At 51.9% G+C, this 15,103-nt stretch overlaps 3 protein-coding genes across 3 annotated transcripts; 1 reads left to right on the forward strand and 2 right to left on the reverse strand.

The window, feature by feature from the left end:
• Positions 1-1,925: 1,925 nt before the first annotated feature.
• On the reverse strand, positions 1,926-7,610 carry PHYSODRAFT_339924 (hypothetical protein; the record flags this gene model as incomplete). Its single annotated transcript, XM_009537933.1, has 12 exons — positions 1,926-2,005; positions 2,062-2,245; positions 2,281-2,363; positions 2,737-2,872; positions 3,416-3,556; positions 4,457-4,768; positions 5,530-5,717; positions 5,799-5,905; positions 5,995-6,082; positions 6,588-6,737; positions 6,800-7,140; positions 7,486-7,610. The coding sequence occupies 12 exons, from the start codon at positions 7,608-7,610 to the stop codon at positions 1,926-1,928; spliced, it is 1,935 nt and encodes a 644-aa protein (XP_009536228.1).
• Positions 7,611-10,529: 2,919 nt separating this feature from the next.
• PHYSODRAFT_246485 (hypothetical protein) lies at positions 10,530-11,647 on the reverse strand (the record flags this gene model as incomplete). Its single annotated transcript, XM_009537934.1, has 2 exons — positions 10,530-10,596; positions 10,671-11,647. The coding sequence occupies 2 exons, from the start codon at positions 11,645-11,647 to the stop codon at positions 10,530-10,532; spliced, it is 1,044 nt and encodes a 347-aa protein (XP_009536229.1).
• Positions 11,648-13,460: 1,813 nt separating this feature from the next.
• PHYSODRAFT_432418 (hypothetical protein) lies at positions 13,461-14,018 on the forward strand (the record flags this gene model as incomplete). Its single annotated transcript, XM_009537935.1, has 1 exon — positions 13,461-14,018. A coding segment is annotated over one exon (558 nt), but the record flags the coding sequence as incomplete, so codon positions are not given.
• Positions 14,019-15,103: the final 1,085 nt, after the last annotated feature.

The following is a 15,103-nucleotide window of genomic DNA, read 5'->3' on the forward strand; positions in this document are numbered from 1 at the left end:
CTCCCGCGTACCAGATGAAAATTAAGTTGCTGAAGTTGCCGAAGTTGCTGACATGGCCGACGTTGCTGAAGTACCAGCTGTTGCTGAAGTTGCTGCAGTTGCTAAAAGCCCTGTCGCCTTTACTGGAGCTCTGCACGTTCCTACGGTAGCATTAGAAATTGCCGTATTCCTCCGCACCTGTCGTTTCTAAGATTTACGAAGACGTGAGGCACATCCTAACGATGTGCTCACCCAATGCAGTAGCACGATGCAGATACATAAACCGGGTATCCTGATCAATGACACAACGTACAGAGGATCATTTGCCACAAAAATGATCCACATTCTTACACACTGCAGTAAGGCATAACAGTATGCACAAAGTGTAATAACGTGCGTCAGGTACATGGAGCATAGCCCCAGCATGGCCGACGAATACCATCCATGGAGCGTACAATAGGCCTACAAACGTGTAGTGCATCTAATATATAACTAAACCATGATATAGTTAGTGCACACAGATCAGTTTAACGACTACGCTGCCATACAAATATGCCCCGCGCGTATCAGTTAGACATTTTTAGTGGTGAGTAGTAATAGGATTGAGATATGAAGGAACATGACCACAACTGAGCTTAGGATGCCGGAAGGTTAGGATACAGCAAGACTCGAGCACAGTTGCCGATGACAACAACTAATCCCATTTCATACTTTTATCCATAAATGTATTGGTGATTCGTCCTGCATATTAACGCTCTCTGAATAATGTTCCTCGTTAACAGTGGTTTGATTGCACCATCCCACATACGCACCACGACGTCGCCACAGTTTCCTAGTGTCCGGTTGGTATTTGTTGATGTAGAGAGGGAGAACATGCCGTCCCAGGTAAGTTTAGGCACGCAGAGCATCCCTATGAACGAATTAAAAACAATCTATCTCAACGAAAAGGCGAGCGCCGTCCTCGACACACTAGTAGGTAATTCGCATCGAAAGAGACAGTGGCGTCAAGCTCAGCTTACTAAAAAAATAGAGCTTAACTGTGAATATTACAAACAAAATAAACCTCAACATCAGACGTTTGTTTGTAAAGATCTTCATTTTGAACGATTACAACAAGTCTAACTAAGTTTTGGATCAACGTCACTAACAAGTAATTTACACACACTAGTGTTAGGAACACAAAAAAATATGTGGAGACCCTACCATCAAATGCATAGTAGATAACGGTGCCAATCACAACTTTCTACCTGCAATGTACGAATATGTAAGGTTAGTAGCGTGTGTATGATAATAGAAACTACACCAATGTGCAACAAAACGTACAATAAAATTTACATCAGATAATGCGCAATGAGCTTTTTGTGAAAACCGCTTCATTTGCCTATTTTGCTCGTAAATCGATCGATTAGCACCCTGATTTAGCTCGATCGATTTGTAAATCGATCGCGTCCTGCGATGCATATGTGAGTGGATGTGCAGATTAGGCGATCGTTTTATGGAAGCCACGTTGATATAGCCGTGCTTCATCAGAATGCCTAGGCAATCGCGTAGGCAAGCGATGCATCTAGATCACGATCGATTTCAGCCCTGATTTGTACTCTGATTAATTAAGTGGTTGAGGTCTAATAAGGGGTTGCTACAGATATGCGTTTTAGCCGGTTCTCACAATAACTATTCGATAAATGAAAATTGCAGAAATAGCCATCCCCTAACCCTATGATATCCTGACGTTGCTGAAGTTGATAGTCCTGACGTTGCTGAAGTTGATAGTCCTGCCGTTGCTTTAACGACTTCGATGAGCAAGTGCTGGCGCAGAGGAAAGCATAACCAGGTCGAAAACAACATTTCATTATATGCGGGTAGAACTACCAACGACTAGGTGATGTTGCGGCTGAGATGCCTCTCGGTTGGGCGTAGTGCAAACTGTGGAGGTCAGCTCGCGTTCGTCACTCAGTGTCATCGTCGTCAACCCCGATGCGGAGAGCACCGGTCTTTTTCTTCTTCATTTTCTGCAGGTCTTTGGTCTCTGCCAGCGAGGAGGTTTCGCTGCCCGATCTGCTAACGACGAGTCGGCCCACATACTCCCGATGACCTCCCGCATACTGTCAAGCTCCTCACTGGTCAAGGAGAAGCCGGAGCCGCTGCCACTCGCTGATTGCGTAAGGTTGAACAAAGTTATGAAGAAGTCAAATGGGTTATTAAATGAACCGCTGGCGTCGTCGCTTGCCGAAGTCAACTGCATCTCCTCCTCCTCTTGCGGTTCGTTCTTGTCCCACGCAAGCTCTGCCATCTTTCCCCTACCTTCGCGTCAAGATCAACATCATCGCCAGAGGTCGCAAACGGCCAGCCGTAGCCGTACGGATAGTTTTTGGCCGCGGCCGCGGCTGGCCGCGGCAAGCCGAAATCTCTCACGGGTGTGATTACGGATAGCTACGGCTGTCCGGCTGGACACCGCTGCCGGCTGCGGATAACCGAGATTCATTGCGAGATCAACTTTAGCGGTTCTAGCTTCGATTGCTATAGCCAAAAGGACTGCTCTTGACGTTGACAATGAGTATTGCGGCTAAAGGAAGCGGTATTGAGTCCCCCGGCGATGTATGATATTCGTATCACCAGTCAAATGTAGAAATAGCTTGGTACGAAAAAACAGCTGTTTTACGGCCAACCGAAGCCAAAATGCCGGCTGGCCGAATGAAATCCACGGCCGTCCACGGACAGCCGAACCCTACCTCGAGGTTGGCACGGCCGGATACGGACAATCGGTTTTCAGCGTTTGCGACCTCTGATCATTGCTGTCCGACTCGCTCATGGTCAGCAACTCGCGAGCATCCTCCGGCGTAGCCATGTTGGTTCTCGTGACGAGGTGATCCTTGGCTGCAAAGGTGAAGACGGCCTGAATACTAATTGACAGGACTCAGGCAAGTTGGTGTCCCTGTAGTGTTGTTGTAATGTCACGTACGTGGCAGGGGCGGGCTTAGTTTCGAGGAACCATGGATGTTCATCGAGGAACATCCTAAAAAGTGTGCAGTTTCCATCGGCGTGCAACAGAGATCGGAAACGTAGTTTTCGGGTTCGACGATAGAAGGCCATGTTCACGAACAAGTCAAGCCTACCATGAGAGCAAACGCATGTCTGACAAGATCCGATCATTTAGGCGGCCAAGGCCCCGAGGACATGCTGTGAGCGACCTCCTCTAAGCTTGTTTTGTCCGTCTTGTCCCAGTGATCTGATCAACGGCAATCTAAGTCTGGGTGCACGGTTCAAGCGGTAGCCATCGAGGAGGTCACGTAGTGAGCTGCTTCATTGAGTCTTTCGCTCCGAGATGCGAAGCGTCTCGAGCGAGAAGACCAGGCGCGCCTTGCGCTCAGAATATTTTCAGCGCAACCAAGAGGGTATTTTGGCGGGCCGGGGGGGGGGGGGGGGCATGCTGTGGCACCATCGTGATGTCGCTACCAGCGCTTCCGCGGCTCAGGGTTTTGCTGGACTCTCCGGGGGAACCATGCTGCGGCACCATCGTGATGTTCGCTACCACCGCTTCCGCGGTTCGGAGTTTGCTGGACTCTCCAGGGGGACCATGCTGCGGCACCATCGTGATGTCGCTACAACTGCCTTCACGGATCGGAGGTTTGCTGGACTCTCCTGCTGCCAAGACCAGCGCCCATGCGTGCGTTGTATGGGGTTCGCCTGGTTTCCGGTCACGGTGTACCAGAAGTTCTGAAGTCTACCCAAGCTTCTCGGGCTGCTGAGCGGAGGAACAGGGAGGAAAGTCTGTCATCGAGCCCAATCGTGAGCATGGCAGCATTTCAACAGCCGACAAGTGGACGAACAGCGTGACGTTGCAGGCATGTTTGCGTGCGTGCACCCGATGTTAGGGTGTGGCGCCTTGCTTTGCTGTTGGGACTTCTGCAAGGCATACTCGCGCACGAGCCGAAGAGAAGACTTCTGGGTGGGGCAGATGCCGCCGAGCAGTCATTCGACGAGATCGACATATCACGGCTTGAATGATGCTTTGAGGTAAATTGGTTTGGCTAACTATGCGTTTACTTGATATGCTAGAGCACTTCACTTCTTGATCACTTCGGCTATTTGTGGGGCTGCCTCCGCTTGGCGTGCGGTGTAAACCTCGCAGAGGCTAGCCTAACTAATCGAAAAATGAAGCAGCTCTAGCCCCACATGGTCTCATGCAGGAGAGAGGAAATACGAGAATCGAGGAATGCCTCTCAAAATGGGTTTTCAGGGAGGAATCGTCGCTGGCGCTCCGCATGGCCCCACCTACCATGCACTGCTGCAAAGCGTTGTAACCAAAGCCATAGTGTAGGTAATGAATGCATATTGGGCAGACGTGATAATCTTAAACGGTAGCCCCGGTCATGGTTGGGCCAGCTGAGTACTCAGACTCGAAAAAAATCGGTCCAGTTATATCTGCTCCATGGGTATAAGCATCCTGCACTAGCTCAGCCAGCGTGTTGCAATCGACCTGAAGTCGACGCAGGTCGGAAAATTTGAGCAGCCAGTAGTAGCGGCCACGAGATTCTCTCCAAGAGGTTTCCTTGCCCTGCAGGTGGTGGGTCAGTCCATTCATAATCTTCTCGGAAATAGGGAACGCTTTCATCACAGTCCATCTCACCGGATGAAGAGGGTGACGGAGAAAATCGTGCATCAGGACATCAACAGAAAACTGGTGCGAGTCGGTGCTGTCCTTCACCAGGGAACCTATCTGCTTACGCTGACCTCCGCTGCTCTTGCGAACAGGTAGGGTCTCAAGCATTGTTGTGATCTTGATATCGTCCTGCAGCACCATTGCAGCAATAACATGGCAGCACTGACAGCCATTGTGGACGAATACTTAGCAATCGCAAGAGTACTTGGCACGAATAGCTTCTATCTGTAGGCACCAAAGAGCATTTTTAGTCAGTGTAAGTGACTCAGTCCGGAGTAAACAACAACATTACCTGAGTTGCAGTGAATTTCGGTCTCGCGGCCAACCCGTCCAATTTTTCCAAGTGTGCAAGTTGCACATGATGGAGGGATAAGCAATACAGTTCTTCGTTGAAGGCCGTCGCACCCCGTGGCAGCTTGCCGCTCAGTGAGTTTAAGTATCTGTAAAAGCACCCAACCAACCCATATTAGCATCCCAGCTACCGCCGTATCCACTCTAATATCGTACCGCTGTGCTCGTGTACGATTGATCAGCGCGCCGTGAATGCTGGTTGACGAGACCATGAATTTTAAAGAATTAAAGAGAATTCCTATAAGCACCTTCGTGTATAGTGTCTTGACCGAGTAGTAATTATTCTTCTTTTTGAGTAGAAGCAATTGGGCTTGCTCTACTTCGGGTCCGATGAGGGGTCCTATAAATTCGCAGCATACAGACACAGTCAAGTAAAATAGGAACAAACCTCCAGAATACGTCCATGTACCTTTGCAAAAGTGCCGCAACTAAAACTGGATCATTTGATTCTCTTGGTGCTTCAAAGCCCTGGGGAGGGAGTCATTCAATACGACGGAAGTGCTTGCACGGACCGAATCGATGCACGTTTCCTTAATTACCTTGTGATGCGACTCGAGCGCGTTCTGCGATGGCGTCAACCCTGGAATCGCCGCAGTATAGAACCAGTTGCCCCACAAGTTGCCCATGTAGTACTGTCCCATCCAATCGGCATATTCGCTCTCACCTTGCGAGCGCCAGTAGCTTAAAATGATATTGGCCAAAGCACCGAACTGTTTCTTCGATCGAGCTTCAACCAGATACAGGATGTTGGGCTGAACGTTCATCTCGTAGAATTCACATTTTTATAAGCGCCCGCGATTTTCGCGACTCTTTCCGCTGAAATGGGGGTAGCAGTTGAGCAGGGTGATCTCGGGCCAGATCTCTAGGTACGCATTAGCAATACCAGAGGTGCGGTCTAGACTATCAAACGCCAGCCTCATATCAATACCAAAGCAAACCTTGGTATACTTGCGTACCGAGGCAAACATCGTTGCATAAGCTGCCTGACGTTCGGTAGTACGAACATGTAGGCCCAGGGAACGAACGCCTTGCTGTACTGGTCGCGGTCGTAGTGGGTCATATACGTCCCGAAATCCACTAAGGTCCACCCACCTGTTTGCCACACCAACAAACCAAAAAACAATTAGTTAGATAAACATTAGGTTTTCCGGTTAGCATAGTGAGCCATACCGAAATGAATCCTGTAAGTGCCGTCGGTCACAGCGATCACGCCGTCTTTCTCCTAGGCTTTGTACCCATAGAGAACATTGCGGTATATCTGCCGAGACGTGACCACGAGGCCGAAACACGTTGCCTTCTTCTTGTCGTCAGTAGTGACCTCGTGCTCAAATCACTCTACGCCAATCAGCTCGTGACGGAAGTCTCGCGGCAATTTGTCGAACTCATCCGCTCACGAGCGGCGTTAAAATCCCTGCATCCAACGTGACTGTCAACACCGAGAAAAAACTCGGCACGGGTAGAGCACAAGCGTGGAAACGCCCACTCAAGAAGCTTCGAAATATTCTTAATTCCCCATCCAGCTATCCAGTATTTAGAATTCATTGCAAAGTGAGATTGAACTTGTTAGACTATACTATATGAAGCTGTTCGAACAAACCTGCGAGTGCCGACTTCAAATGAGTTTTGTGGTTCTTGAGTTGGACTGGGTCTGGTAGAAGTTCGCTCAGCTCGGGCACTTCGGCGTAACGTTCTTGAAGAATCTTGCGGCGCTTCTTCGGGCCACAGCCAAGTAGAATATCGCCAACCTCTTGTTTGAGCGCACCATGAACCCCTCTCTTTTTTTGCGTTCGTGGCCACTCCACCGTTTACCTGCGTGCTCCATCTTGAACCCGCCATCGACGTCCTGAGCTAATCGAACCCACTTTGCGCACTCACGGTGAGAAACGCACTGGAACACCCGTTCGCCATGCCCTTTCTTACCGTAGTTGTACGAGAACTTGTAGACACTACCGTCAAATGTGTCAATTCCAGCTTTTGCTGCCCCAAGCGTGCTGAATGACGCTGCAAACTGAAACACACGACGTCGGGTGGGCTGCACGTCTTCCGCTTCTTCCTCGTCAGATGACGCAAAGTCGACGTCGCTGCATGCGCTGTCATGCACCTTGTCCATTGTGCACGAACCACTATCCAGTAGCTCAGGCATCAGATACCTGCTGCATACAATTGTATCCTCCGTTATGAGGTCAGTACCCTCCATTGCGCTGCACCAGCTTCGGCGGTCTTCCTTGAGCCTGTAACGCGGTGAGTGCAGTGGCCGCGGGCGTGGGAAGTGTCTTGATCGACTTGATGCAATGGCTGGCTGCTACTAGAGGATTGGGCTGGTAGTGCGCCTGAATATGCAATTTCGTCGAAGCAAACCAAAATTGTTCGGTTAAATGAACAGAAACTTGCCAACATTTGATACGCAGCAGCTTCGGCGCCAGTGCTATTCACGGCGCGCCCCGGAAGTGATGCAGATGTGCAGAGCGATGTAGTGCAGCGGGTTGTTCTAAAACGGCGCGTGGAGCTGCTCCTCCGTGATCTCCTCGCCGAACTCGAGCGCCACGTGCAGGTGCGCCATACGGCCCTCCGTCTTCTCCACGAGACTGGAAGCCGACACCTGGCGGTTGGCCGCGTCCATGAGCGTTGAGCTGCGCACGTTCGATCAATAGTAAAATGCATGACGGCTTACAGATTCATGCTATTTCTTCGCGTATTCTCAATATATTTTCGCATTGAATGATGTAGACTAGATATTGATCAACCATCGGCACCCAACGTTGCCACAAAATTATATTCTCCGAGTAGTCCTAAGAAAAGTTGTATGTAAATTTCCGCATTGAATGATGTATACTAGATATTGATCGACCAACAGCACAACCATTCAGCCACAAAATTAATTTCTCCGAGTAATCCTAAGAAAAGTTGTATGAAAACGCGGTGAAAATGATGAGTGATCTGGACTACAGAGCGCTCCTAGGACCACCACCTACGAGCGGTGTCCCGGTCCTCAGTTCAGCTTTTTCGGTCGCTGCAGCAGCCAACCCCCCCTCGTACTCACGGTAAAAAACCCCGCTGCTGTGGTGCCGAACTAGCTGGACTCACATCGCCGCAGAACCACTGAACGGACCGACACTCAGACAACGCCCCCCCTCCCCTCCTGCGACCACCGGTATGTCGCCGCGCAACCTACCGTGCCTCGCTTCATCATCATCTCGCCTTTGCGCATGCTATCTTAGCCGCATACTGCTGGATGTGTATTAGACTTTAGCATTATTCTATCTTGGTCGCAGCGCGACAAACATCCTTCACGTTTTTGTAGATAGATCAAATATTGCTGCACAAACTACTTGCATAGCAACCAGAAAACCGGGTTGCCCACTATCGACAAATACCCTCTCCTCCTTCATTTAAATATTTCAGAGCCGGCACTTTCGTACTTAACGTTTACTCTTAAGCTCTGGAAACGAATATCCTACTGAACTAGTTTGCCACTCCACCGAAAAAGCCTCTGCTTTTACGTGAATTTCAAGAAACCATGCGATTTCTGAGATTATTAAATGACTTTACTTGATTTCAGTATACATTTACTTCATGTGCGCCACATATCAGGTGCATCGAATTAATCCTGGTTGGGCTGTCCATACTTCGTAACCGAAGCACTACCAGGATTAAAGTGACAATATCACTCGACAAATCGCCAAGGCATCATTGGTCCTCGATTTGCGTACTTTACAGAGTTTCCTCGATGAGCAGACGTCGTTTCTTCGATAAAAAGCTAGAGGAGGTCATTGCACCCTCATTCTGGTTGTTACTACAATGCCCCCCCTCTCCATTGCTAATCATTTTATCATGGTAGTGCTTCGGTTACGAGCCTCTGCCTGCTACGTCATGATCGACGCCGGCAAGCGCTCTGGGACGACGGCACGCCATCGCGTACTGCGAGACCGAATTCCAGGACGCGCCAAACTACGTCCGGAATAGCACTGACGGCTGCCGCAGCAGATACGTATCATTTCGTTTCGAATTTAGGTAGATTAGTGTCACTTAAACTACTTTGAACAAACGACTTCTGACGACCTTGTCGACCGACGTCTCTCACCGTCCGTCCTTAAGCGCTGGCACTGTGATGCCAGAACAACCTCGAGCGAATATGGCGTCTAGGCCTCGAGCCCCGAAAGGTTCTCTTGATTGTTTTGCTGCAGCCAATGTCCGATGTCACTGTCAGCATGGGTGAAAATCTTAGCCCATCTCGGGGAGGAGCTTGCCCCGTCGATGAGTTCGTGTTGTACACCACGTCTGGTGTCCATAGCGAGATTAGCCAGCACATCCGCGATCTTGTTGTGGACACGCAAATTATGATGCCAAGTCATCACTCCGTGTTGGTCTGCACGTCTGAGGCACTGCCAGAACAGAGGTCGCAGATACTTGGCACGCGGTGGTGTTCGCGTTGCTTGTTGGTGAATGATAATATTGCTACCACCGACGACATGCAGAGGGGTCCACTTCCGTCGTTCACACGCCTTCAGTCCGATGAGAAGCCACATATATTCGGCCACGCTGTTCGTGGTGCGTTGCGCCGCGTAGGACATACTGTCGAACCAGCAGATCGCGTGACCCACCACACCTGAACCAACTTTGACTACCACTGTCTCGCTACTCTCTGGGCCGGGATTGCCGCGTGATCCCCCATCAAAGAAAAGGAGATAGCGGACGCTGCCACTGGGAGCAGCAGATGCATATCAAATGTCTTAATCAGGTTTCTGTTCATTTAACCGAACAAATTTGGCTTGCTTTAACGTAATTGAATATTCAGGCGCACTACTGTACCAGCCCAATCCTCTAGTGGTCTCCTTAGATACATGTACCATAAAATAAAATATGCAATCAGTGCTCTACAACTGTAGATGCAATCTATGTGCAGCTTCAACTTCGTGCATACAAATCGCATGTGTTGGAAATACATACAAATCGCAGATGTTTGGCTTCTCTTCTCCCTTTATAATATGTACGTTTGAATTAACCCTTTCACTGCACAAAACAGCCTGGCGATACCTCGGATGCCTGATCTGGGGACAGTATGTACCGGGGACAGTACGTAATGAAAGTTCTAAGCTGCCAGCTTCAGGTCTCCAACAAGCTTCGTAGCAGTAAGTGGACCATACGCCGAGTACTGGAGAGCAGAGCTGGTGGTTGATGACTTGGTGGAAAAAATACCGCAATATCAGAGCAGATGCGCGTACATAAGAGCAACTTCAGTATGATGCATACGAAACATAGCATTATGTATTACTACTAACCTTTGTATTGGTTAAGTTGAAGATGTAATGTTGCTTGTTTTGCAGCTCGCTTGACCAATCCATAACAAGCACTTACAATCGATGGTCAACCAAACCAACGATCGAATGTCAACGGGACGAGCTAGGCGCATAAAGCTAAGGAAACCAACGAAACTACGTGTATGAACAGGTTGGTTCATGTAGCGACATAAACAAAATCTCTCCTTTACCCTCAGAACCTATCAAACGTTTAACGGCGGAGGCGCACGTTGCAGGACGGGTCAGCAGCCTCCGCTCCGACACTTCCCGAGGTCGTCGTGGTCTCCGCGGCGCCAGCAGTCGTCGTCTGGCTAGTGGTGTCACTGGATCCCGACGAGGCAATCGCAAGGCTTCCCTCGGGTCCTCCAACAGATCCACCGAAGCCGCCCATGCCCGAGCCGCCGCCCATACCACCCGCACCGCCGGCCGTCGTGCTCGTGGAGTCGGCCATGACGCCTCCGTCTGCCGTCAGTGTGCCCGCCGCCGTGATGGTCTGCGCGCGCGTCATGTCCACACCGACGGAGATCCAGGCCAGCACGCCGTCCGACACCGAGTCGCCCAGCAACACGTACTCGAACACGGGGTCGAAGTCCTCGGACGCCTCCTCCGACAGGATGGAGTCATCGGCGTTCGTGGTGAGCTCCTGCGTGTTGGTGCTGTAGGGCGCCGTGAGCTCCACCTCGGTGATGAGATCCTGGTCGAAGAAGAGCTGGCCCACGTGCGACGCGTAGCCGCCCGAGTACGTGTTGTTCTCGAGCAGCGTGCCGTTGTACGTACCGATGATGTGCATGTGCGTGGCGCGCGACGTGTAGTGGCCCGGGAAGATGGTCGTGTAGGACGCGACGCCGTCCTCGTCGGTGGGCGTGAGTCCGCGCAGGAACGTCTTGTCGAGGTTGGTGGTGTCGGAGCTGTCGCCGTTGCCGCCGGCCACGATGCCCGAGTACACGCCCGTGGCGTTGCAGTGCCAGAAGTCGAGGTACAGACCCTCCACGGGCTCGCACGTGTTGACGTCGATGATCTGGATCTCGGCGTACAGATCGACGCCTTCCTGGTCCTCGCGGATGTCGGAGCGCACGAGCTCGCCGTTGACGTAGTACGGGCCCTGGGTGACCTCTGGCTCGAGGATGCACTTGACGTCGTCGCCGAAGAGCTCGCTGGCGTTCGTGTCGGCGGTGAGGCCCGTGAGGTTGGACTTGTGGCTGGTGACCAGCACAGTGTCGAGATCGAGGCGACGGCGCTGACGGCCCTCAGCACGGATGCTGTCGGCCTTGGCTGCGCGGCGGGCCACGGCGTGTTCCTGCAGTCGTCGCGAGGCGTCCGAGTTGGCGCAGTCCTTGAGCGAGCGCTTGCCCTCAGCCATGAAGAGCCGGCGCTGCTCGAGACGTTGGGGTGTGCGGGCATGGGCGGGTTATCCACCGTGGGCGGAGGCCAAGTCGGGGAACGTTAAGGCTGCGACGGCGGCTGTGGCAGCGAGGAGTGCGGCGGAGATGCGAACCATGGTCTTGGGGGTGAAGATGAGTGGTTGGTTGTGTTGCTTGTTGGCTGCGTTGGTAGGCGTGCTGTCAAATTGGAAATGAGGTCGAGTGCAGTGCTCGAAAAATAAAATATAAAATTGAATTGGGAATCTAAGGAAAAATAATCCGTGATTCCATTTCTTGAGGCTCCCGTAGTAATAATTATAAATATTATTGTGTATTATTGGGACAATACTGAACCGTAAAACTAACATTTGGGGCATATAAATGAGTTTTAACTGGGAACTTTAGTGTCTTAACGACTGAAATCTGGTCAAAACTCAATATACTTATTATTAGTACAATATCATATTTTACGGAAACCCGGAAAATCAAGTAATAATTTATTCCGTCAATATACTACTATAATTTTTATATTATAATTATTTTTTCCGAGCCCTGGTCGAGTGTGGTGGTCAAGCAGCTTGTCCGGCGGTTTCAACCAGGTGTAGTATGTACAGATTGCAGAGCGATTCAATCGGCGTGGCTCACGTCACGTCCAGTGCTCGTCTAGAATGCGGCCTTCAATGTTGATGAGTCTTCGGGAGCGCCGCCAATAGATGCACATGGACGAGGAGAACGTGTGGACACATCCGCCGACGACTCGGAGGATCCGACGGCGACGGGAGAGCCGGCGGCAGCCGGGCTCTGGATATACCAATGGCTGGTCAGGGAGACCCAAATATACTGAGATCAAGTCAATGTGGCGTAGTGGATGGAGATATTTTCGCGCGGATACCCAAGATCAACACGATGGCCATGATCGACAGTGTGGACCAAGATCGGCAAAGCGTGGCGACGCGTAGTCTGGCGCGATAGTAACCAGCAAGAAGGTCAAGGGGGCAATATCAAGGTGAACAACATATCTGGAGGTGCTTGAGAGCCAAACCCCGGCGTAATCGATCCAAGTCGACGATATCGATCTTGGCGGGGATGACGCGATCTTGGAGAAAGAGTGATGATCTCGACCGCACGGATTGCGCAGACACCGGGCAGAGAGCCAGCGACACCACCAACGTTCAAGGGAGCTAGAGAGCACGCGCACAGACCGTACGAGCGCAGGAGTGCAGGAGAACGATAGGACAAGGACTTAGGACAAGCTAACATTTTAAACAGAGTTGATTTTACCTCCTTCTTCACAAGTGGTCTTCGCCTTCGCAATACCGGGCACGGGATATACTTTGGCCCACCCGACGCTACGCAAGTCGACTTACACCCCAAGATCAAGGAACCTCGGACGCCAGGATAGCTTGGCCCAGCGTCCGTCAACCCTCACTTCGACCCACCGCTAGAGGAAGCGGCAAGCAAGGAAAGGAAAGGAAGGTCACACGCCGACCACAAGGCAACCCCAGGCCAAGATCACACCTGGCCGGCGAGTGTCGATCTAGACAACCCCAGATCGAAACCGCCACAACTACTCCGACACAGCGTGAAGCATTGCCACACGTTCCCGCTGTCCACCAGACAGTCCAAGACTCAACCCCAAGCGCGTCTTCTCGAGATCACCCGAAGAGCGATCCAGCCCAGCGACGGGTACACAAGGTGAGGATCAGCAACTTCACGGAAGATCGGAGTACCCCCTCCGTTAGTCGGCAGTTCGAGCGCCGTGTGCAAGAGGACCCCCGCGATCTGCAAATTTCGCGGATCCACTTCGCCACAGTGGTGCGCGTTCCCGGATCTTTGAGTGACTCGGGATTTCACCGTGAGTCCCTCCAAGAGTATGCGCAAGCCGAGTTTGGACAAGGGAATGAAGCGTCTACAGAGATCGGATCGGCGTCGACGCCGCTGAAACATGATCGATCCGCGGATCGGCAGAGTCTAGGGAGAAGCTCTACCGACGGAACAGAGGAAGGCCCGGCAACGGACCTGGAAGAAAAGCCTCAACCTCCTCCCCAGGTCTCCTCGGGGACCCCCGCAGGGCACGAGGCGAATCGTGGCCTGCCGGACGAAAGTCCACCGGCGCAAGCCGGAACCCAACCACCCAGCGCTAGATCGGCCAAGAAGAAGCCAGCAATATCGAAGTCGTCGCGGAAGAAGATGAAGGCTCCAGACTCCGATGCTGAGGATCGAGCCGATCTCACACTGACCGTGGCTGAGGATCAACTCGCTGTAACGTACTACAAGAAGGAGCTGTACGCTTTCCTGCTTCAGGACGATGTGATGAAGCTCCTCCGGCCAAAGCTCCTCGGCGATCTTGCGGGACCGGTGTCACAGCCGCCCCCTGGATCGGACAAGTTGGATGCCGTTCAGACGCTGCTACGGCTCTTCAAGGAAGTTGGTATCATCGCAGGAGTGCTGGATGCGGATTGCCTGTTCGATCTGAAGCACAGCACGATCCAGAACACGGCCCAGAGGCTGTTCCTGCTACTGAAGCCGTTGGTCGGTAAGTCGAGTCTATCCTTGAAAGAAACATCAAGATCGCCCCAGACGCTATCGAGATCGACACCCGCCAGATCGACGCATGCGCCCAACCCGGGTGGCCAAACTCCGACGTCATCTCCGTACGTGACTGCAACGGAAGACGTGGAATCTGACAGTGTCGATGACCCGCCACCGCGCATGACGCTAGGCCCTTCCGGTGCCGCTATGTTAAGAAGTCGAGCTGAACGTGCTGAGCGTGAGGTGGTTGTGCCAACGAGAGAGCCGAAGGGCGTAGCAACTTGAGTGCGACACTCCCCGGAAAGACTCGAGTCGTTCTTCCAAGCGGCCATGGAACGTTTTCTGAAGGAGCAGCAGCTAGCTACTTGGTGTCGCGCTGAAGTCGCGACCGACCGAAGATCAAGATGTGGAGATGGAGTCGGTTGGATCACCAAATCGACACTCTGCGTCAGGGGAGTTTGATCCTGACGACCTCGATCTCAGTTGGCCTATCCGCGCGGCGGTGGCAACAACGGCTACTGCTTCGCCTGGAGGAACTGGGACCGCACCACGCATTCTTGTGTGTGCAATGTCGGAACTGAAGGATTTTTCCGGAAAGGACGGCGACGAAGATCGAGCTCGATTTTGGGTCAGCAAGGTAAGATCGGCTTTCGTCCCCAATCAAGCGCCTGATGATGAGAAGTGTCTGGCGTTCAGTGATTTGCTCACTGGTCCAGCGCGAAACTGGTATAGGCAGCTGAGCCGAACAACTCGCACCACGTGGAAAGACCTGCTCCAGAGTTTCCAGGTCCAGTATTGTGGGCGTGGTGTCTCGGTTGCCCGCCAGTACTACCATGCTCGGAAACGATCTGACGAGTCGCCTCTGGAGTACCTCCACAGGCTCAACGTCGCAGGCCTGTGGACACGTCTACAAGTCAAGGACG

The sequence above is a fragment of the Phytophthora sojae genome (assembly GCF_000149755.1).
Source record: "Phytophthora sojae unplaced genomic scaffold PHYSOscaffold_11, whole genome shotgun sequence".
NCBI lineage: Eukaryota > Oomycota > Peronosporomycetes > Peronosporales > Peronosporaceae > Phytophthora > Phytophthora sojae.